At 50.0% G+C, this 24,106-nt stretch overlaps 1 protein-coding gene across 2 annotated transcripts in view; it reads left to right on the top strand.

Moving 5' to 3' along the window:
* The first annotated feature begins 7,335 nt into the window (after positions 1–7,335).
* MAP6 (microtubule associated protein 6) overlaps positions 7,336–24,106 on the top strand; it is a 35,289-nt gene continuing 18,518 nt past the window's right edge. For both annotated transcript variants that reach the window (XM_088535020.1, XM_088535022.1), the window contains exon 1: positions 7,336–8,027. In XM_088535020.1, the coding sequence (XP_088391146.1) occupies positions 7,375–8,027 (653 nt within the window). In that variant the 5' untranslated portion in view covers positions 7,336–7,374. The remainder of the gene's footprint in view (positions 8,028–24,106) is intronic.

Below are 24,106 nucleotides of genomic sequence, written 5' to 3' on the forward strand. Positions count from 1 at the left end.
CTAAAAGTCCCCATGCAACGTCTGCTCTGGCATTGCAGCTTGGGCAGAGGAATTCCCGAGGGAGCCTTGTGCTAAAGCAGCTGCAAGGAGGGAGCAGCAGAGCACCGAAGGGGGGTTTTGGGAACAGTGCCTGCAGGGGAAGGAGGAAAAAGGCTTTTGTGGAGGAGCGGCTTTGTGATTCCAAACGTGCAATGTGTAGATAAGGCGGGAGGCTGGGCCTGTTTGCAAAGCTGGGCATGGAAGTCAGCACAGGAGGGGCAGGAGCAGCAAGGGGGTGATGCAGGGCCGAGCCCAGGAGTGCACGAAACACCGGCTGGGCTGCATGGAGGGGGCACACGTGTGTCCTTGCATGCACTCGTGAGGGCACCTAAGGGCACATCAGGAAGTGCCACCTCCCCTTTGCACTTGGACCTCACCTCCACGCAGATGCATGCGCTGCAGCCCTGCCTAGTTGCATTCAAATGCAGCAATTTGGGAGGGAAAAAAAAACAGAAACTTGGGGGAAAAATAGTCCTTGGGGAAGTGGGTCCAGCAGTTAAAGTTGCTTTAATTGGGATAACCCTAGCGGCACGTTCCCCATTGCTCTTGTCTGTTTTGCCTCCAACGTGGTGTTCCGGGTAAGTGGGGGAGGCTGGTGGCTGTTCCAGCCCCGTTGCTTGGAGACACGCGGTTTCCCGGAGTGATTCCCCAAAACGCGGCGCCAAGATGCGTGTCCTGAGCTCCTGGGTCCTCCCGCACTCCGCAAGCCCTGGTGTTATGGGAAGCCCTGGACAAGAATGCACCCAAGGACATAATTTTTGCTTTTGTTGCTGGTACCTGATGAGAGTGTATGGGCAAAACAGCAGCTGCTGCTGGTGCATCATGAGAGAGTACGGACAAAACAGCAAACACCGGTTGAAGATGAAGATAAGGACCACTATGTGCAAGGAACGAGCTGAAACTGGGCAGTGGGGCCAAAACAGGGCTCCTTGAGCCAAAATGAGGCCATATATAAGTTATCCTATTTCATCGGTAGGACTCCAAAAGATAAGCACCAGGGACCCCAAAGGGAGAGAGAGCACATGTGTGCGAGGGTGCCATATATTGAAATTAGTTCGAGGAACTAGAATGAATATATATGGTCATTCCAGGAAATTTAATGCATATGTAGATAAGCTCTGGTTAGTGCAACTTACTACATGCATGTTCAGAGGAGGTCTCTCTTGTGCATCCGGTGCCATAATAAAGAGAATGTCTTCCTCTTAATACTACATGGGTGTTAAGAGGTTTATTCCCGATTTTCGGTGACACTGGCATGGCCAGGGAGGCTCATGGTGGGACCGCAGAGAGGAAAGACCCACCAACAGGCATCTCTAATAGAGGAATGGGTGGTTGGCAGAGAAGAAAAGCAGAGTCTCTTGCAGGAGACTTTTCACAGAATCCCAGACTGTTTGGGGTTGGCAGAGCCCTCTCTGGATCCCCCCGTGCAGCCCCTGCTCCAGCAGGGACACCCAGAGCACGGGGCACCCGGGCGCATCCAGGCGGGTTGGAGATCTCCAGAGCAGGAGACTCCACAGCCTCTCTGGGCAGCCTGTGCCAGGGCTCCGGCACCCTCACACCAAGGAAGTTCTTCCTCACATGGACATGGAGCTGCCTGGGCTTCAGCTTGGCCCCGTCACCCCTTGTCCTGGCACTGGCTTCAAAGAAGATGGTCTAGTCTGGCTACCAACACTACTGGTGTGCCACTGGAGGGGTGTCCAGGATTATTTTTGTAGATCCCCGTACGAGTTGCACTGAGCTTGAGACCATCCTTTGTCAAGTATGAGAATTTACTGGTGATAAGAGGTTGTAACAAAGTCAGACTAGCAGGCTAGTCCTGGTCATTAGCAGTGTGTACATCAGTAGAAAACCTAGTGCTCAGCCCATAGCAGTGATCAGCAGGCATCTATGTGCCCATTAACAAGTCTTCTGAGAGGAATGTCTCCGCAGCATTGAGTTGTTTATGGTGCCCCTGTCACTCCTCCTTTGTCTGGATTTGTAAATCATAGGGTCCTTAAAAGATGTGTCCCCAGGCTTCAACAATCCCACTGTGTTGTCTCCAGCCATGGTGCACCTGCGTTGTTAACTCTTGGGGAGCACCTCAGAGCAAGGTCTTCTTCTGAGGGCTGCACCATCATCTTCATCTGAGGGCAGCATTGCCCAAGCATTGAGCCTCGATATCCACAACCTGCGTCCTGACACCCAGGACAGCCACATGCACATAGAGGTCCTGGTTACCAAGGGACAGTGGAGAAGCAAGAGGCAAAGCTGAGCATTGCCAGACCCCCTGAATCTGTTCAGATTCCACAGGTCTCTTGCAGTTGCCCTCTCCATCCTCCAGCCCTGGAAACCTCCGTTTCTATCTGCCTCCTCTGATACCTCAGAAATGAGTAAGAAAACAATCAGCCCCATCCCCACGCCACAGCACTAGAGCTGATGCTATATCAAATGCTCTGGCATTGTCCAGTTTAAAACCTAGAAGAGAAAATTATTTGCACAGTGAGGAAAAAAACATGATAAATACTGCAATGGGCACCGTGTCTGCGAGACCCAGGACCTTGGAAGGGGATGGTCTTACTGGATGCATCATCAGGCAGGTGACAAAGGCTGCAGAGTAGTTGGACACCTCTGTCAGCTTCCTTGTTGTCTTAATTCTCATCACCATGGCATTTAAACCTCAGTTTTGTCCCCCCCCCCTTTTTTTTGTAAGTTTTTCCCCATTTCTCCCTATTTCCCAGTATGCTCTGATGCTCATACACTCGCCCCCTGATTTACCTCCACCTATATTCTTGGCCTTTTAATTCTCATGCATTTGCAGTCACTGATCCACTCTGCTATGGCTTATGCTCAGTGCAAGAACACCAAGTTTCCTTAAGGCCTCAGTCGGTTGTCCTCTCTGACCCTTTTATCAGCAGCCCTGGCCACTCAGGCGACCAACGTTCATCTCTGAGGACAAGGAGGAGCCCATAAAACACTGAGTCACAGAGCCAAAGGCTTCGCCGACACCGATGGGCTTCTCCAGGAGGCCTCATGCTCAGAGCTGTGCAGGATGCATGTGCAGACCTGGTGACGCTGCAGAGTCACAGCTGAGAAAGCCTCATAGAATCATTATGGTTGGAAAAGGCCTCCAACATCATTAAGTTCAACTGTAAACCCATCACCACCACGCCTGCTAACCCATGTCCCTAAGGGATGCGGGAGCACGCCGGGGTCCTAAGGATACCGGGTAGCTCTTCTGATTTTGCCTCCTAGGAAAAGCTAGTCATGGCCTGTGTGGCCCTCATTGAGACCCTTGTTGAAGCCTCATCACATATAGACCCTTAAGATGAGGTGCTCCAATAGTAGAGCTGGAAGCAAAGCTGGGCTTTCTCCCTGTCACTGCTTCTCTTTCTTAATCATGGGTAGCCCTCTCTTTAAAGCCGGTCAGTCATTCCTACGTAACCCTGGAGCTCCCCACCAACCTGATTTCCTCTTTGGTGAGTTATTGGGAGAAAAATGAAGGTATCTCTTGCTTAATGCCTGGTGGTTTCTCCAGGTGACCCTTCTTCCTGGCCCATCACTCTGTGGGCAGTGATCTATGTCCTCTGTGAGGTCCCTCTTGCTGAAGAACTTCCCACCATACCAAGCCCATGCAATGCCCAGGCACCAGGTTGGTCCTTACCAGTCACTGGTTTTCCTACTCCAATCCCTCTTCACACTTCTCATTTGTTATGGAAAGTTGCAGAGACATCTGGTAACCTTGGGGACATCTGAGGGTTCAAGGAGTCCCTCTGCACTGACCAGGGCTTACTCCACCTTGGGGCTCAATCCTGTGACCCCAAGAGTGAGTGGGAAGGTCGTCATGATGCTGAGGGCACTTACATGATGGATGCAAAACAGGGGACCCAACATTTTGGAAAGAAGATGTATTTTGACCCATCTCTTGGTGATTTAAGTTGAGGTAATTAAGGAGAAGCAGGACTTAATCAGGGAGTTCAGCTGGAGCATCCTCATTTTGTTCAAGACAGATGAAATATTGAGTGGAGATGGGTCAAGAGCTGGAGGAGGCCCTTCCACTGAGGGACCTCAATTGAAACACAGAGGCATTTTTATGTATTTAAAGGCCTGTCCTCTGTGCAAGGGGCTCATAGCCAGGAAGTCCATTGGGCCGATTGGAGCTAATGGACTTGACTTGACATAAGTGATGGAATTATTCCCGTCACTGACTCCTGGAAGTGAATAAACAGCCACGTGCCAAGATTGTTCTCTATATATTAATATATGTGTGTGTGTGCGTGTATAGATGTCACTGCAGACATTAAGTGATTGCAGCACTGGAGACATTAGCAATTTCTTTTTTCTTTATTCTGCAGTTCAGGTGCTGCAGTGAGGAGGTAGGGGCAGCTGGACGAATGTGGGCATTTAATGCAGTCCCCCTTATAAAAGAGGCTATATATATATATATATATATATATATATGTATATACCCATCATGCAGGGATGATATGGATGTGCTGAGCAAAGCCTGGAGATAGCTTGGGACTAAGGTAAGAGTTAGTTGCAGTCATCCCAAATAAGTCAACAAAATAAATAAAATGTTCACCTACTCCGCAAAATGCTGGAAAAAAAAAAGTAGTTTCTTCATTAGCTACAGAGGGAAAGGGCATGGGAGTGACATGGTTAATTCCCAATTTCCTGCCTTCTGTGCGTGCACTTGGGGCTCTATCTGTGATGCTGTGCTGGGTCGGTGTGTGCAATGCATGTGCAGGTGCATTTGTGCATATAGTGTGTGTGCATGCACCTATGTGTGCCTGCACGTGAGAGTGTATGTGTGCATAAGCATGCATGCAACTGCATGCATGCATGTGTGTGCAGACATGTTTATATATACGTGCACGTGTGCGGATGCATATGTTTATGTCAGCATGAGTGTGCATGTTTCAGTGAATATATGTCCTTGCAAGCATGCACATGTGCTCTTGTGTACACATACGTGTACCTGCTTGCATTATGTGCATGCAAGCATGTAGATATGGCTGTCTGTGTGTACCCGTGTGCAATGTGGCATGAATATGTGTTTGGGTATTTGTGAGCATTTGTGCTTCATGTGTGTGAAGGTGCTTTTGCGAGCCTGAGCGTTTGTGTGCACATGTGTGTGAATGTGCATGTGTGTGAATGAATGTGTGAGTTTATGTGAGCTACAGAATTACATGTTTCTGTGCACATGGGTGTGTGTTGATGTGTGCATGCATGTGCATGCTTGTCTCTTGCTGTGCATTTGTGCATGCATCTGCATTTGTGTGCATGTATGTACCTGTCTGCATATACATAATTGTGTGCATGCATTTGGGTGCAGTTGCGTGTGCACATTTGTGTGCAAACACCTGTGTTCATGAGCATGCTGGTGTGCACACATAAGTGCACACTTCTGCAGCTCTGTGTGTACATGTGTTTATACATGTATGTGCAGCTGTGTAAATACCTGTGCGTACACATGTGTGCCCATGTGTGGCCTGGGATGCGTGCACATTTATGCCTATGTGACGGCATGTGCAAGCCAGTGTGTTTGCACATGCGTGTGTGCATGTTGATGTGCACATGTTTATGCAGGTATGAGTGCACAGGGGAGTGCATGCGTGTGCAGATCTTTCTGTGCCCGTGTAGGTGAACATAAATATGTGCAAGGGTGTGTTTGTTCGTGTGCACAAGTTTAGGCACCTGTTTTTCATGTCCTGATCACATGTGTGCACTTATGTATGCATAGGTGTGTGTGCAGGTGTGTGTCCACATGTGCATATATGCATGTGCGTGTGCATTTCGGGTGGGTATGCACAGCTGTGCATATGTGTGTGCACATGGGTATGGCATGTGTGTGGAGGTGCATGTGCATGTGTGTATGTGTTTGTACGTTCTTACTGCAAGTGTGTGTGCAATGTGCACGCAGGTGCGTGCTGGTGTGTGCACAGGTGTGTACCTCTGTGTGCACACGTGCATGCAGGTGTTTATACATCTGTGCTTATGCACGTTGCATGTGTGTTCAAGTGTGTGTGCACATCTGTGTGTGCATGTGCCTACAGAAATGTGCGTATATGAGTGTGCACGTGTGTGTACGTGTTTGTGTGCATCTCGGCATACATCCTTATGCACCTGGTTTGCATGTGCCTGCACATGCGTGTGCACATATGTGTGCAAATGTATGTGCAGGTACATATGTGCTCATGTGTGCACATGTGTGCATGCATGTGTGCATGCAGGTGCATATGTATGTGGTGTGTGCATTTGTGTGTGTACATATTTATAGCAGTGCATGCCATATGTGTGCACATGTGCATCTACATGTATGTGCACATGTCTGTGTATGTGCATGCAAGCATATCCAAGGATGTGCATATATGTGTGCATGTGTATGTGCACATATACATGCACGCACATGCATGTGTGTACACAGCCTGCGCACATGTGTGTTCATGTGCAAGCAGGTGTATATGTGCATGCAGGTGCATGTGTATGTATGTGCATGCAAGTGTGGCCAGGTATGTGTGCACGCATGCACACGTGTATGCATGTGCACATGTGTATGTATTTGCAAGCGCATGCATGTGTATGCACAACCTGTGCACATGTGTGTGGGAGCAGGTGTGCATGTGCACATGTGTATGTAAGTGTATGTGCACACGTGTGTGTACGTGCATGTGTGTCCTGGTATGTGTGCACATATGTGCACACGTGTGTGTATGTGCACATGCGTATGTTTTTACAAGTGCATGCATGTGTGTGCATAACCTGTGCACACATGTGTGGGAGCAGGTGTACGTGTGCAGATGTGTATGTAAGTGTATGTACTTATGTGTGTGTATGTGCATGTGGGTCCTGGTATATATGCACACGTGTATGCATGTGCACATGTGTATGGTTTTGCAAGAGCATGCACCTGTATGCACAGCCTGTGCATGCGTGTGTGCGTGTGCAAGCAGGTGTGCGCACGCGTGTGCATGCAGGTGCATGTGCATGTGTGTGCGTGCATGCACGCGTGTCCAGGTATGTGCGCACATTCTTGCACACGCGTGCGCATAACCCGTGTACGTGTGTGTGCGCGGACACGCGTGTCTTGCACGGACCCGTGTGTGCGCATCCTCGCGTGCGCATGCGCGCGGGCGCCCCCGCCTACACGCGCGGCCTTCAGCGGTGCTTAGACCACGCCCCCTCACTAAGCCCCGCCCCAAGCAGGGTGGCATCACCCGCCTCCGCAGACCACGCCCCCCCCCGTGGCCCCGCCCATTGCCCCGCCCTCCCCGGGCGGCTGAGGCGGCGGGAGCGACCGAGGCGGCAGCGGCGGAGGCGGCCGGTGGCGGCGGGAGCGGCGCGGGCGCCGCCGCCATGGCGTGGCCCTGTATCACCCGCGCCTGCTGCATCGCCCGCTTCTGGAACCAGCTGGACAAGGCCGACATCGCCGTGCCGCTCGTCTTCGCCAAGTACTCGGAGGCCACCGAGCAGCAGCCGCCGCCGCGGCCCGTGGAGACGCAGCCGGGCGGCGAGGCGGCCGCGCCGGAGCGCGAGCGGGAGCGCGAGCGGGGGCCCAGCCCCGCGCCGGCCCCTCATGCCTCGCCGCCCGCTGACTCGGTGATGCGCCACGACTACAAGCCCTGGAAGGTGCAGCGGCCCGAGCCGAGCTGCAAGCCCAAGAGCGAGTACCAGCCCTCTGACACCCCCTTCGAGAAGGAGACCCAGTACCAGAAGGATTTCCGCGCCTGGCCCATCCCCAAGCGCGGCGACCACCCCTGGATCCCCAAGCCGGGCCCGTCGCCCAGCGCGGCCGCCCTCGACGGGCGCAGGAAGGCGACGCCGGGCCCCGAAAGGAGCCACGGCGAGGCCGAGGCGCCCGAGGAGCCGGCCAAGGCGGCCAAAAGCGGCGACGGCCGCGGCAAGGCCCCCGAGGCGGCCAGCGGGCCCGAGAAGGGCCGGGCGGCGGTGGATGCCCTCAACAGGCAGATCAAGCAGGAGGTGGCGGCCGGCGTCAGCTCGTCCTACAGGTGAGGCGACGGCCGGGAGGCCGCCGTGGCCAACCATCGCCACCACCACCATCAACACAACCATCGCCACCACCATCAGCACCAAAACCACCACCACCGTCATCAGCACCACCATGAATCTCCCTGTCACCAACCCCCTCTCCATCCGTCACCCACCCTCCATCCTCAAGCACCCTCTTCTCCTTTCCCACCACGTTCTTCTCCTCATCTTCCATCTCCAGAGCGCCTGGTCAGAGTGCTTGGACCATCCTATCTCATCCCATCCCATCCCATCTCATTCCACCCCACCATCCCGCTCTCCCCTGGGCATTGCACCACGGCAGGAGTCCCACCAGCCCAGAGGTGCCATCTCAGAGGCTTCCTACCACCGTAGGAGCCTGGAAATTTCCGCCCTGACCCCACCTTTCTCATGTCCTCTCTGCATTTTGGGGCTGCGTTGCAGGTTTATCTGCGCCGATCACAGGAGTGTTTTTCTCTGGGTGCATTTAGGGACATTGTCCGTAGGTTTGCAGGCACCTGCAGCCCCCAGGGCCTCCGTACACACAGGCAGACCCGGGTCCAAGTCGTCCTTTATGTTATTTATTTTTTTCCCCAACCTGGGTGGAATCGGAGACAAAGCGGGATGCGGGTCCGGCCCCCTTGGGTGGGGCAGCTTTGGGATGCTGCCATGTCGGGATCCGGAGCATCCCGCTGTCCCCAGCCCCCATCACCCCCCTCCTCTCCTCCTTCCCTCCTCCCGCGGCGGCTGCAAAGAGGAGCCCCGATTCCCCCCAAAAAGGGGTCGCAAAATCCCCTGCCCCGCGTGAAGCCGCTTGCGTTTTCCAGAGCTTTCGCTGCCGGGGTGGGAGCTGGTGGCTGTCTCCTCTCCCCCGGGTTGGGTGGGAAGCGCTTTAAGCAGCGAGAAGGTTTGGGGGTGTTTGTGGGGGGGCTGCTTTGAGTTCCCATAACGATATGAGGGAGAACCCAGCCCCGTCGCATCTTGGATTTGTTTTTTTTTGTTTGTTTGTTTGTTTTTTTCTGCTCGAATTTGGGGCCGATTTGGCTTTCGGAGGGGAGGGGGGTGACGCTGCGGACTCTCGTCTGAGACGTGACAAAGCAGCCTGTGATTTCTCAGGGTGTCTCTTTGGCAAGGGCAGAGGAGGTGGGGAGTTGGGGGAGATGCTCCCAAAAAGGGCTGAGTTGTCCAAAAAAGCATCACACAATCCTTTAATCCGCTGTGGGAAGCGGAGATCTTTGCCCCGTGGGTTTTTTCTCTGGTCATTTTGCCTTTCCAGCAGGGATCGGCAGGGCTTCCCTCACCGTGACTCGCGCTGCTGGCTCCAATAGGGTTAAATCCGAAGGGATGGGGCCACGGCACAGGGTTAAATCCAAAACGATGGAGACGGGGCACAGTGGGAGGGCAACCTCCATCCATCCTCTCAGCACAGGCTGAGATCCACCAGCTGCAATGAAACCCCATGCTGGGAAAGCTCCTTTCCCCTCCAAATTTTCTCACTTTTCCCATTCTAGGACCTTCTCAGCAGCATTTGGCCTGTGATTTTTAGCCTCCTCATTGCAGATATTAAAAGCAAGCGGAACTCAAAGGCCTCCTGTCTTTCCTGTCATGCTCCTCTCCTTCCAGGAGAGCTTCAATGCATGAGGATTTCTCTTTCCCCCGCGTCCTTGTCTGCCCTCTCACTTCCATGTTTCCTTTTGGCGCAGCATATTGTAAAAGAAGTGTTTGCTCTAACGCTGAGCCCTGAAACATAAGCACCTCTTCATTAATGCCTAAGTGGTGTTCTGGCTAATTGTTCATGTTTTCTGTTCAAACTAAGCATCTTTAAAATCTTGCTTATTGTTTGGGCTGTTTTAAGAGCCAAATTCTCCATGTCCCTGTTATTACTGAAAACCTTTCTGCTCATGGGAGTCCCCGATGGGTGTATTTAATCCCCACCTTGCCCTGTGACATGAAAAAGGAACAGAGCTTGCCCAGATACCTGAGCAGCTGAACTGTCATGGCTCTGTCCACTCAAGGGCATCTGCTCCAAGTATCTATTTTTTTTACACCTAAAATCCTGATTTAGATTTAAATTAACACCTGCAAAGAGATCCCAACTGAGTGGAGATTCTGCCAATGGTGAACTCCGCTTTTGTGGGGCTGGGTGAGGAAAACCTAAAAACCTGTTTTATAGTAGGACCTAAGACCCTGGGACAAGGTTTAAATCCCAGGATGGGACCCCACTAAAGGTGCTCACAGCACCCAGCATAGCCTGAAAAACACTCCCTGGGTGATGCTCCCATGGAGCATCCCTTGCAAGGAGGGAAGTCCCATTTGCTATTCTCACTCCTAGCAACCAAAATTATCTCCTAGATGCCATCTACCAGAGCGTGGCCAATGTGGGGCTTCTCCTCTGTGCCCTTTGCTGCTCTTCTGCTCCAAGGAAGGCTCCTGGCGAATTCCAGCTGCAGGCAACAGGGAAGGGGTAGATTTCCCTACAGCCACCAGTGCGGATCAGCGTAATGTGATGTCCTAGGGAAGGGGAAACAATTCCCCAGCAAAACCCAAGCTGGTGATGGTTTCTACACTGTGCCCGTGAAGCCAGCGAGTGTCATTTACAGGTGTGGAAACGCAGCCTGGGATATGCAGTGAGCCCAAGGTCACCGGGGGAGCCTGCTAAAGGGGAATTCAATTTAAATCTAAAGGAATTCCCCTTTAAATCCCCTTTATATTGAGACAAGGGAGTGTTGCAGATCCTGTGTGCCTGTTACCTCTGCCCGGGACATGCAGAGCAGAGGCAGGGCCTGGCAGGGATGGCCACGGAGAACCAAGTTTGCTCCCAGCTGGGCACAGATCCATTTTAGGCTTCTTGGAAGTGAGTAGGTTTGAGGATGATCAAGTCATGCATGATGGAGCCTGCTTGGTAGTCCATGCCTGACAATCCCAAGTCCAGTAACCCGCCTCACAGGGAGATTATCCTTGATTTAGACCCAATTTTGGTCACCAGCCATGCAGAGACAAGTGTTTGTAGCAGGCGGATAGCGATGGAGCCGTTCGGGGCTCCCTGCTGCCCAGCCTGCTGTGGAAAACTCGGTTTAGGGGGCATGAGCTGAGTTTTAGGAATTGGGACCCAGCCTGGAGAGTTTTCAGCCCCTTTGGTAGTTGTTGCTGCTGGATGGAGCCCTTTCTTGTTCAATTATGCAGTGTCATGTAAGAGGATATGGTAACATCATTAGAAGGTTTTATCTGTAGTAGGTACATGGGTGGCCTTGGTGGCACTAGTGCTTGAGAGCTGGAAAGTGTTTTTCCCCACCCTGATCTCTTGCACATTTGGGCAGAGCTTCTCCCCCTGAGAATAAATGGAGATGAATAAACCACATGGCCAAAATGCAAAAAAGGAATAGATGGTTTTCACTTCTTTTGTTTGGAAAATCATGGAGTATGTCATAATTAAGGAATTTCTGTTTTCTCTTTGTCTTGCTTTCTCCTTTCATTGCATTTTTTTCTGCAGGAGATAGGTGAAAAACAAGGTTGGGATTTTGCACCTTTTTTGCTGTCTGAATGAGTAATGATGGAATGAATTTTCCCCAGAGAAGTAGTGCTAGGAAACACAATTTTGAAATTCTTTATTCAAAAGGTTTGTTTCCTGAGCAATTACTTTTCAACCAAGAAAATCACTTTGGCCCACAAGCCATTTCCTATCAGAGGATGCAAAACCAGAAAGGCTTCAATGGAAAATGTTGGCCTGCATCTGGTATTAATGAAATGCCTGTTGCTAATGTTATGTCATTCAGCTCAAGCCCTGGAGGTAGTAAAGATGTGGAGCAAATGGGAATTTGTAGTAGCTATAGAGATGAATGACTCAGAGCTGGCAACTTGGTGTGTATTTCTTGGGGAAAGAGTAGCTCATTTTACGAGGGATGTTTGCAGCACATCCATGCGTGAGCGGTGGGATGGGCTGCACGAGGGTGGTGAATTCATTTTCCATCATGAAAATCATGGAAATGTAGGGCAGGAAAGCCCTCCAAGATTGTCTAATCCAAATCCCCATCCTGACCACACCAGGAATACTGAAACCATCCCTGAAAATCTCCAGCGGGAGATACATCCCACCGTGCTGAGATACCTGGTGATGCTGCTCCTGTCAAACGTGGAGGTTGATTTGACTTTCAGCTACTGTCTGAGCAGAGTTAGTGAAATCTCCTGGGTTTACATTCATATGACTGGGTTATAGATCCTTAGTGAAACTGTTTGATAGCAGTACAGAATTTTTCCTGCAAATTAGTTTTTGTGTTTTTTTTTTTAAGCATCTAGTTCCTTTTCTTCATGGTGGAATAAGCAACTGACACTCAGCTGGGTAGATGCCAGCGTTATCTGCTGTGTCTGTCACTGTGAAATTTTCCGTTGTCATCTGAGATTTCTGGTTGGATCCATAGGGTGAATCTGTATTAGCAGAGTGAGCAGTGATAGGGACATGATCAGTTGTCCCTAGCACCTCCCAGGCCTGATTAATTTGCTGGCACAGTTGTAGTTACCAACTATCTTTTTTGATTGTTAGTGTCATTAAAGTAACTCATATAGGTAAATAGATCCAATTTTGCTGTCTGCTGCAAGGAAGGGAAAGGCTCAGGAAGTTTTCTTCCATCCAGAAAAGGATGCTCAAAAAGGTGTTTGGCAGCTTTAACTGAGGGCTAAGTGCTCAGCAGTTACCTGATATGTGCTTTTAGCTGCAGGAAGAGACACTGTGACTGCTGATGCCACAAGGACCTGTCGTATGAGTATGTAATAACTGTAATAGCTTTTTCCAGGAAAAAATGTCCCTGAGTAACTATTCCTGTGTCCTGGGGGATTTATCCCTCCCGATTGAAACTGGATTAAGCTGGAGCAGAGCAAGGGATCCTTATGTTGTACTTGGAGCACCTACACGGATAGAGGAATAGCTGTCGCACTTTCCACTTCATCCAAATGGACTTCCATGGTCAAGGTCAATCCCTTTCTTCCGCTGTGATATCCCGATCCTCCTATATGTTGATTCTGCTTACAACTTTGTGTCATTAGCAGATCTCATTGGCCTTGTCCTACTTTCTCTTCCAGAGTCAACCTTAAAAATGTTAAACACTGCTGACCTGCTTGCAGCCCGCAGCTCAGCCCTTCGGTGCCCTGCATTTTCATTTCCCTCGCCCTGCTTCCAGCTCCATGCCATACTGTCTTAATTAATGATTTCCCACATGGCTCTCTATCAAATGCTCTGCAGAAATCCGGGTAGATTTTCCCGTTTCCTTTGTCTGCAAAGTCAGGTGCCCTCCAGAGGATGTGTCAAATGTTTCTCCTCCCCTCCTGGCCATTGCCTTGTCTATCTGGACCGCCAGCTTCTTGGGCAGAGACTTGTTTTTCCCAGATGCAGCAGCAGAGGCAGAGAAGAGACCCCAGTTACACCTGGCAGCTTCAAGGTTGTAACACAAGCAATAAATAAAAATAAGAGGAGATGGATCAGCTAATTTAGAGAGCAGGAGGCCCCCACACCTCCCTTTGCCAAGTAAATCATGAACAACCACTATAAATTTGTCTTGTGTCACGTTCAGAGCATGACCTTTCCTTTTCCTGTCTCCCACCAGCTGAACAAGCCTTCACTTTCTAAGTACTTCTCCACTATGTCTAACATCAATCTTGCTTTTCTTTGCTTTTAGCCCAACATATCTGCAGCTCTGAGTCTGATGCTCAGATAGGTCTTGCTGCCCGGGTCCAAGATTATGGATGTCTTCCTGATGTGGTGACAGCCAGGGATGGAAAGAAAGTCTTAGAGGGCTCTTACAGGATATAGGAAGTTTCATCTCTTTTGACTTAAAGCTCAGTGTTTTGGGTATCCTTCTGATGTCCTTTACGAGTGCGTGCACAGGGCTCTAAACCAAGTTACTGCTTTAATCCCTAACTCTTCTCTCCTCCTCAAGTCCAACATCACCACTGTGGTATAGAGAATACATTTTGTGTTCTAATAATAGTTCCTTTTGCTTAAATAGTGCCTTCACCTGAAAAGACCCCGGAGCACTTTGCAAAAAGGTGTATGTGCAGAAAAACAAAATATTCGTGCCAGGCAATAAAGGGGCTGGATGCCATCCCTGTGACAGTCCCATGGGCGAGGATAGGGACAGTTTTCCCTCTCCATGACCATGCCAGCCACATGGAAAGATGCCCTGCAGAGAGGGATGGAGCTGGTGCTCCCCGAGTGCCCTGTGGCTTCCAGTGGAGCAGCTCATTCCGGGAAGTGCCGTGCGCGGAGCAGGGATGCCAACACGTTTCACAGCAGGTCCGGGATGCAGCCGGGCTTTGCCTGCACAGCAAACATCCTTCCCACGCCAATTAGCACTTGCACGTTGTGCATCCGTGCAACCTTGCAGGTGTTTTCTTGGAAACCATCCAGAACTTCCTCGCTGAAATGCTTTGCAAGGTTGTCCTTGCTCTGCTCTTCTGCTGCTGCTTTTCTGTTCTTACTTTTAAGAGGGCTGAAGGTGTGTGCATCTGCTCGGATGTGTTTTGCTGCTCCTGCAGCTCAGAAGAGGAAGAAACGAGGGGTGTTTGCAGAGGACAACAGCCTTTTGGAGAGGGGGCAGAGGCTTCTGGAGCCATGTTAATCACAAGGGCAATGTTATCACCTCTGATCAGACCAGTCCTCATGTCTAGTCACAGCAGAGACATAGAGGGGCCAGGTTTTCTGCTGTTTAAATCAATAGAACTATTCCTAAGAGTACATGAGGATAAGCAGCATGCCTTTTGTGGGACTCCTGGGTAAAAGAGTTAATTGTCAAATAAATGATGTTTATCTGAAATTCCTTATTAGGGGATTAATTATCCAATATTAATGCCGTTCTCTGCTTTGTCCTTTTTCTCCCGATTCTTTCCCATTAATCAAGCTGCAGATGGCTTTGTAGACCACACACACAGAGGGGAAGATTGGCAGAGAGCTAATCTCCCAGAGAAGGGGATCCAACATTTTTCTCCCAAAACAAAAATGAGCAACGTTCTTAGAGAGCGCAAGCTTATGGGCAGTTCTGGATTGGTTAGAAATCCATTTAAAACAGCTAGAAAATGGTTTTAGGAAGGCTAGAGCTGGCCAGGTCGGTGCATATCAGTGAAGAAACCTCAGTTTTGTGTTAAGGTATGGGAGGAAGGGCAAGGGGTGAAGTTAATGGGGATGGTGCAGGATCTCAGGGGCTCCTGCCTTTCACCAGGGAGCGCTTGGAGGAGAAGCTGCAGGTGCCCTGAAGGTGCCGTTTCGCTTTGAAGATGGAGACTCTTTTCTCATCTACTCTGACTGTGGAGCTTGAAACCCTGAGCCCTGGGACCTGTATGAAGCTCAGTGTCTTGCAAACACTTTGGCAAGCCTGAGTTGCCCGCTACTACCAGTGTGATTGAGCAGCATCTCTGTGTGTTGGAGTGAGTAAAACTAGGGAAGGGAGGAATGAAATGCAGGGTGAGCCATCTAGATGACTAGATGATGCTTTGTGCTGTCTTTGGGTATAAAATTGATGTTTGGAAGGTGTGAGGGATGGAGAAGACAAGGCGAGGATCTGAGGTTATCCAGTCTGAGACCGATGTCTGGCCTATGAAGGCTGATCGCCGCAGGGAAGCAAAAACAGGCATGAAAAATAAGCAAAGAGGTTTAGATACTGCCAGGAACCCAATGCAAGACGCTACTAAGGGTTAGATGTGCATGGGGCCGATAGCAGGGAGAGACGCTGCGCGCCGGAGAGATAACGGCGCCCGCCACGGCCGAGCGGCAGAGCTCAGCACGGAGTCTGCGAGTAGCTATGGCAACTTGTGCTGAGCTTTGCCAAGAACTGAGGCTTTCTGAGAGCTGAGGTTTGCCAAGAGCCGAGGTTTCCCGAGAGCCGAGGTTTGCCGAGAGCTGAGGTTTGCCAAGAGCCGAGGTTTGCCGAGAGCCGAGGTTTCCCGAGAGCAGAGCTTTGCCGAGAGCTGAGGTTTGCTGAGCACTGAGGCTTTCTGAGAGCCGAGCTTTGCCGAGAGCTGAGGTTTGCCGAGAGCCGAGCTTTGCCGAGAGCCAAGCTTTGCCGAGAGCCGAGCTTTACCGAGAGCCGAGCTTTGCCGAGAGCTAAGGCTTTCCGAGAGCTGAGGTTTGCCGAGAGCCGAGGCTTGCCGAGAGCCGAGCTTTGCTGAGAGCTGAGCTTTGCCGAGAGCTAAGGCTTTCCAAGAGCTGAGGTTTGCCGAGAGCCGAGGCTTGCCAAGAGCCGAGCTTTGCCGAGACCCAAGCTTTGCCAAGAGCAGAGCTTTGCCGAGAGCTGAGGCTTTCCGAGAGCTGAGGTTTGCCCAGAGCTGAGGTTTGCTGAGAGCTGAGGTTTGCCAAGAGCCGAGCTTTGCCGAGAGCCGACGTTTGCTGAGAGCTGAGCTTTGCCGAGAGACGCTTTGTGCTGGCAAGTGGCCAGAGGGAGCGGGGACACGGCAGCATGGAAAGAAGGAGGGGAAACCACACGGTGCCACCGAGGAGACATCCTGCAAGGCTGCGGGACAGCAGCTCCCGGAGCACCTGGGACACAGGCAGGAGGTGCTCCCTGCTCCGTGCCGTGGTGTAAACGCTCCCTGCGCCCGCCTCGATGCCAGGGTAGCAGTCGCTCCCGTATCCGCTACGGCACCGGCGCGGATCCAGCCCGTGGTTCTGGCTCCTCTCTGCTCCTCGCCAGTGCGGACGCTTGGCGCAGAGCCCTGTCTCCCAGGAGGGATGAGGGCATTGGGTGCAGCAATGTAAAGCTGTAAAGCTCAGAGCTCAGCACAGGATGCTGCAAGAGGGGAAATGGTTTCGTTCCAGCCTGGAAATGTTGTCCCAAGGGCTCCTTCCCAGAGGAGAAGACATCCCAGGGGAGGTGCCTCACCTCTTCAAGGCTCTCCTTACCTTGCTGACCTTATGCTGCTTTTGGATGAGCCTTTTAAGCCCATTATTGCCCAGTGTGGGCCTGGAGCCTGGTAGCCTCCAGGTTCGGGGATATGCCCTTGGCTTACAAACTGTATGGATGCATTAGGCAGGAAGTCACGCAAGGGGAATCAGAGCCCCAGTTGCTATGAACACCAACGTCCCTCTTCTGCATTTGCAGGAGTGGAGATAACCCCCAGGAAGCCCGTAGAGGTGCTGAAGGTGTTGGGGACTTCTGCTGTGGTAAATGAACACACCTCAGTGCAGCTCCTGTGCTGGGAGCCCTAGGAGATCCTATACCCATGAAACAAGATACTGTAGGAAACTCGTGTAATAATACTCAGTGCAAGATCATATGGAAGACTGTTTATCTCTAAGGAAGGTATTTTTTTAGTGCTGCTTCTACATACATTTCCGTTTGTATTCCTGCACGTGCTCCTGTGTTGAGGCCATAACTTGTGTTTAGCTAAATTGTTTTTGCATGCTGGAATTAGCATTCAAAGACTTCTTGACAAATTGGAAGAACAGCAGGAAATGAATGGGATGCAAGTCCAGAAAGGTGAGGGCAGTGTGTGATGGAGAGGTGGAAACCATCAGCTGTACCCGGGCAGATGGGAGCAGCTGGTGTAGCAGCAATTCTGCAGTGGATCACAAATCAGATGTCAACTGTACTGTCAAAGCAAACAAAAACAAACACAGACTTTTGTGACTAGTAACATACTGTGATATATGTAGAGGAAAGTCATGTATAAGAAGCAACATCCCTTCACTTTAGGAAAGCCTCGGGTAGAGTGTTGTGTTGATTTTTTGGCTTTGTGCATCGCTAGAGTCGTGGACCAAATGGTGAAAGTCCTGAGGGGACCCCTAAGAGGGGCCAGAAACATGGAATTTCACTGCAAAAAAATGAAAAACATTGAATTGTTTTTCTAGAGAGCAGAATACCCCAGAGAAGTGGATCCTTCTCTCTGCATATATGGAATGTAATGGTCCATTGGAATGATCCAACCCGTTGTAGCCACATTGAAGAAGAGGAAGGCTTTGATATTTAAAGTTAAAAATGTAAAGTTCAAACTGTGCTAAGTGCTTTGCTGGAGCAATTCTGAGGTCTCAGGGATATTGTGCCTCTCTGGCAATGCCAGCATGAGAGCCCCACAGTTTCCCTCTGTGAATCTAGAAAAAAAAACCCACATTACCATTCATTCCCTGCATTGATTTTCTGTCTGCAATGACCTTGGTACTCCTTGCTTTTCTTTATGCTCCCCAGGGCTCAGGTTGGACCAAGCAATTACAGTTTTAATAGAAAATGCCTTGGTGGATGTGTAATGATGTTTGATTCATAATACCTTAATGCCTCCTGCTGACCCTCAGTTATTACCCCACCACCCTCTCTTCTTCCCTCCGGTATTCTCATCTCCGCATCCGAGTGTCTTGCATCCAGCTGAAATTTGGGCAAGTTTCCTTGGTTCAGGATTTGGTCTGAGGTACCCTGTGTGGTCCTCGTAGCTGTCCATAGTTGGCATTTTCAGGTGCACTTAGTGAATTTGGGCACCTCTCTTTTGCGAGACCCAGCTAGAGACTCCCTTGAGGGACTTATTGGGCTTTTCCTTTTTTTTCATGACAACAGGATGGATGCCTGGAACTTGCTCATATCCACCCTTTTAATGTGATTTGAAATGTTGGGACACAAAGCCAGACAGGAGCATGGAGCAGCTCCGTGCACCCTTACCATGGAGCATCCCTTGGACATCAGCCCAAGGGACCAAGCCATGGTGGTGTGACATGAAAAGTGGCCCTAGAGCTGCAGTGTCCAGGGAGTTGGCATCTCCCAAGAAAACAGGGAAGGAAATGTGGCTTTGGATGCAAAGCAGCAACCCTCTGCCCTGACGGAGGCCTGAGACTCAATGGCAGAGGCTGAAAAGGGACTGAATGTGCCCTGCACACCTAAAACGCACTCCATGGTTGCCAGACAGAGTAAAAACCAATAAAAAAACCAAGAGTGTGTCCACCCGTGCGAGCAGACCCTGCTCCTCTTGCAGAGCTCGGTGGAAGGAGACCCGTGTTTCAAGACTGGACGTGGATTCGAGGTGACAGAGCAGAGGGGAGAAGTGGTGTAGTGAAAACCCACATCTTTTAACTGCTTTTACGCCGAGTTGCTCTCAGCGGAGAAAATGCAACGTGACAGTTGCAAGACGAGTTCGTTTCCCCTCCCTCGTTCGGGATTATGTTTTTCGCTTGGCTGTAATGCTCATTATAATTTTTTTAGAGCAATATTTAATTATTACTTAATATAAACATTTTATGAACTGTTACAAGGAGTGAATTATTTATGGGAGAGGAAGAAGTGCTTCTTCTGAGCCTTTCTGCTCTGCCAGCTGCAATAAATATCAATCTAGGAGTGTGTTTAAAACATGCGGGCTTTGCCTGGGAGACAGGAGCAGCGTCTTCTTCTCCCGTCTCATCTCTCAATTAAGTACCTTCTTAATGCATTTGTCCCTAGCATGTTTCATTTCCTGATTGAGATTGGAACAGATCCAAAGGCAGAAGTATTTGCAGCTCAACTCGTTTCTAAATGCATATTATTTACCCAGTGGATACAAATGGCTCAGAGAGCTTGTAAACATTTATTATGCCTACAAAAATGCGTATTAATAACTAATCCTCCATCCGGCTCTTTGCAGACGAGTTGCAGAACTTGTGCTTTGTATCTTTATTCCCTGAATTTAATACCTGGGAGGCGTGGGGTTTCATTTTGCTTTCAAAAAGGCATTGCAATGCACACTTGCATGTGCTGGCAGCCTGCTCTGCGTTTTGGCAGGTAGATCTGGGATTGCAGATCCTTGCAGAGCACATGCAGGGCTAGAGCCAAGGAGAGAGCTGGTACCAGAGTGAGGACAGAGATGCTAGCAGAAACAAGGCAAATAATTGAATCAATCATTGGGAAAATTTTTATTCAGTTCTAAGTTAACAGTATCCTTTTTGGGAAGCAGGTTTCTGTGATCCTGTTGGGTTTTTTTTTTTTTGGTTGGTTGGTTGGTTGGTTTTAGGGCTGCTAAGGCTTGTGATGATTTATTTTTAGGGAAAAGACGTTACTGTGTTTGTGGAACAGCCAGGACAGCTTTGACACCCCCCGAGGAGAGGGTAGCACATTTCTCCATCGCTCTCGAAGACCAGGAGACACAAACCCAGCCTGAGGAGGGGTCTGGAGGTGCCTGCAGAGCCCATGCCCTGGGCACCAGCGTTGATCCCGCGCGGCTACATCCCATGCATGAGGACGGGGTATTTCCATGATGGTTTCATTGTGCGGAATCCCAGAGGCAGGTGCTTAGGGTGACACTTCTCATCAAACGCTTAAAGAGGCCTCTGTGAACGTGAGCACCAGTGATGTAAAGGGGCAGCCCGTCTTGTCCCTGCTTCGGCTCCAAAGCGTTTCCCTGCTTGCAATGCAAGCTTTGGAGCAGCCCTTGAAAGCACCAAATTAGTTATAAAATCACCTTCTGAAGGCTACATTTGTATCATCTCCTGTATGCAGCTTTGCAGCAGTTCTGCTCTTTTATTCCTTTGCACGGGCAGCGTCCTGGGTACCAGCAGCAACCAGTAATTGCTTCATGCACTTGCATCGTGTTGTCCCTAATTAGGATGAGCTATCACAATATTGCCATCTGCTCCTGTGTTTTGGGCTGTCTCCTTCCCAGACTCCCCCGAGACAACCTAGATGGTCCCGGTGTTTACTGGGCCAGTACCATGGGACTAATCTGGTTGTTTGGGAGGCAAATCCTCCTCATTTTTAATTACTGATGCACTGGGGATGCTGGTGGCTTTCAAAGCTCGCATGGAAGGGGAGTGAAGTGGAGGGCAAGGGATATTACTCTTATTTTCTATAGTTCATCTCCTTTTGTGCCTTTTTGAGGACTGGGCAGCTTCTAAAGAAAGAGTGAACTGGAGACAGAGTAGGCAGAGTATTAAGTCTGTTGTGTTAAGTGCAAAACACTTGGATGGGTGCAGGTCATCCTGCTCTTGGTGACAGCCACGTAGCCCCAGGGAGCTGCTGTGACAGGTTTTGCTTTGGTTTTACCAGAGTGGAGCGGGAGCTCCCCGATGTGTTAACTCAGCCTCTTCCTCTGGAGCACAAATCACATTTACTTCTGTATTTTGTTGCCTTGAAGTGAGACAGCTTTAATGATAGAAGTAAAGAAGTGGGGGAAAAACTCAGTTTTCATTGCTTTTCCTAATCTCAATAATCCTTTAAGCCAAGATCTTTACTCAAGTCTCAACTCTTCTATATATGTGGTTCACACCCATCAGGTCTCTTGGTTAAAAACTATTACAGCCTTGCAGTTTAAGAAGGCTTCAGTGGGTGCATTTCTTGGCGGTAATGGAAAACAGACCAAATCTGGGTTAATCTTGCCTTTACCCCCTTTGTGGGCTGTATTCCCTGCAGCGGCGTTGCTGTCATGCTGCGTGTGTCGAGTACAGCCTGTCTCCTGTGCCCGACCTCACCGACTCGTTTAGCACGCCTGGGACATTGTGGAAATGCAGCTTCTCCAACTGGAATGAAGGAGGAAGTGGCGCTGATTTGAATTCCCTTTCCCTTTCTGAGAACACCGCGTTGTGCATCCAAACATCCGTGCGTGCTGGATTTGGATTATTTATGTTTTTGTAGCCTGAAAGAGGATAAAATAGGCTAAAATGCTGTGACGCAAGAGCCAAGCTTCTCTGTGCCATAGGCGCCTGGGAAATCTATACATTAGTGTGCACAGGTCCAGGCTGTGACCTTGCATCAGTAGCATTAGCTCTGCTGGCACTTTGGTGGCAGAGGGGACTCTGCCAAGAGACCACAGGGTCAGACACTTTGTGTTCAGCTGCCACCAGCAATATGGGTGGAAGAAATAAGTATTTCCTTTGCAGTGGCCCTTTGACAGCCTGTTAGTGATCTCAGTTTAGTATTAATAGGGATTGACCGTGTTGGTGCAGCTGGGGTGCACACAGGGAGGATGTGGAACAGCGGCCTGGATGGAGAGGCAGAGAGGGTGAAAATGAGCAGATTGATCCATGCAGCTACAGCCTGCACTGAGCGTGTCGATAACAGATTAAGGACACTGTCCCTTTGGCCACACAACAATTTTGCCTTATTACCTTCCTGGATGTGTAAACCTTTTGCAGCCTTTGGAATATAGGGCATATATTAGAGCCTGCACTGGGATTGTATCCTTATAGGATCTGACACGGAGACCATGTCCCTCAATTTTTGAGTGCATGGTTAAGCTTTAGAATAACTGGTGCCCAACTAGTGTATACAAGGAAATCAAATACAGACATATAGAAGATACTAGGGTGATAAGTGTAGAATAACGATCCAGGTTTTCCATGCACTGGCAGAGCAGCACCTGCTGTTTAAGTTTCACCGTGTTCCTCCTCTGCCCCCTCTAGTGCCCGTTCTATTTCTGCTCACACATCAGGACAAGCAATTACGCTGCGGGGCAGGCAAGGAAGGAAATCGAAGAGCAGCACTGCTTTGGAGCTGCATTAGGAACACAGAAAGGAGGGAAAGGAAGGAGTCCCTAAAGGGAGCAGAAAAATACATCCTGGCAAATCATCGTGCAACAGCAGAGAGCCCAAGCTTCTGTTTGACATCAACTGACCTTCCTTTGGAGAGACGTGTGATTCTGTGCCTGTGATTTGGGTGATAATTCGAACAAACTTGGACAAAATCTTACCTGTCCTCTCCAGCACCGCCCCTCTCCATCTTCTGCCTAAAGGACAAACCCTGCAGTTCCTGTGCAGCTAAACTGCAGCATCATTAAAGCATCCCCCATCCTGGGCCAGGGCCAGGATCTGGGCAATGAGAGCTGGCAAGAAGCTCAAGGTGCTTCACACCAGAGCATCCAAGAAGGTCAGGACAGCAGGTTTTTCCCCAGTGCACCTTAGTGCACCTTGCTGTGTTGGATTCCCCTCTTAAACTCACATCTCAGGTTCCTGAGTAGCTTTTTCAAAGTGGTCAGTAGCAGCTCTGATGCAGGAGGTCGTTAATGCCCAAGTTTACATGGGAGGAGCAATAAATTCATTGCACTGGATATGAACGGACCTGGAAAACATTTGCACTTGAAGAAAAGCAGAATTTTCTGTGCTGCGTTGTCATTGCATGTTGTTCCACATTTCCTTTATGAAAGTTGCTTACATTTTTTCCCCTGGGGCCTTAAGATATATTACCAGTTGGATATATATTACCAGGTGAGCCTTGCTGCTTCAGATGGAGTTCTCAGGGACCCAGCAGATCCTCGCAGGAGCAGTTGGGCTCTCCCAGATTCCTGCAGCCCGCTCAGATCTGACTAGGACGATTCTTTTCCAAACCCTCATCCCACAGTGCCTGGTCAGCAAGGATTTTCCTCCAGCAAAGCATCCACGTTTTGAGCTGGTTTGTTTGTTTAACCTTGTGGCCCACTGAGGCTCAGTGTCCTGGCTCGGGCTGAGGAGGTGGCCCTGGGGTTCTGGTCACCTCAATAGGATGCAATGACCACGCGTGCCCTCTCAGTTTGAGTAGAGTTTGGGCTGAACAGAGTGAGGTGAAGTGTGAATAGTAACATTTTAGACCCTTGGCAGATCAGTCACTACAAAGCAGATGTTGAAATTGCGTTTTGAGTTGCAGCTTTCCTCCTTTCTGCCATTTCTGCAGGATGGGTGTTTACCCTCACACCCATGCCCATGGGTATTTACCGACCAGGATGTAGGGAGAGCCTTGGACTCCCTTCTGCCGTACTCATGTAATAATTATGCATCCTTACAAGGCTGCGTGGGCAGCACTGACCCTACAGCAGCGCAGTATTCCTGATTTATGGGCAGCTGATTCGAGCACCTTTCAGAAATGAATTGTGGCGTGGGATCTTCTTGCCAAATCCACTAGATTCCACCTCCTTCAGTATCTTAATCACATTTCACTTACAGCCTGGCTCAATCCGTACTGCAGCCACCTCCTCTTTTACAGCACTGCTTCTTCTTGGTGGGCTGGAGATGCCCATAGATACTGTGTCCCTCAACTGCCTGCTCCTGTTGTGCGTTGTTGAAGTTTCACATTCACATGTAAATAGATCAAATTGTTCTCATTTTCTGGGCTCAGCTGATTAGATATTGGCTCATTGATTTGCTCTGTGTGTAGCGGAGGGGTATATTGGCTAGAGGTTGACTCTT

The sequence above is a fragment of the Tinamus guttatus genome, unplaced genomic scaffold (genome assembly GCF_059628265.1).
Source record: "Tinamus guttatus ecotype Peru unplaced genomic scaffold, ASM5962826v1 Tinamus_guttatus_pri_ptg000602l, whole genome shotgun sequence".
Lineage (NCBI taxonomy): Eukaryota > Metazoa > Chordata > Aves > Tinamiformes > Tinamidae > Tinamus > Tinamus guttatus.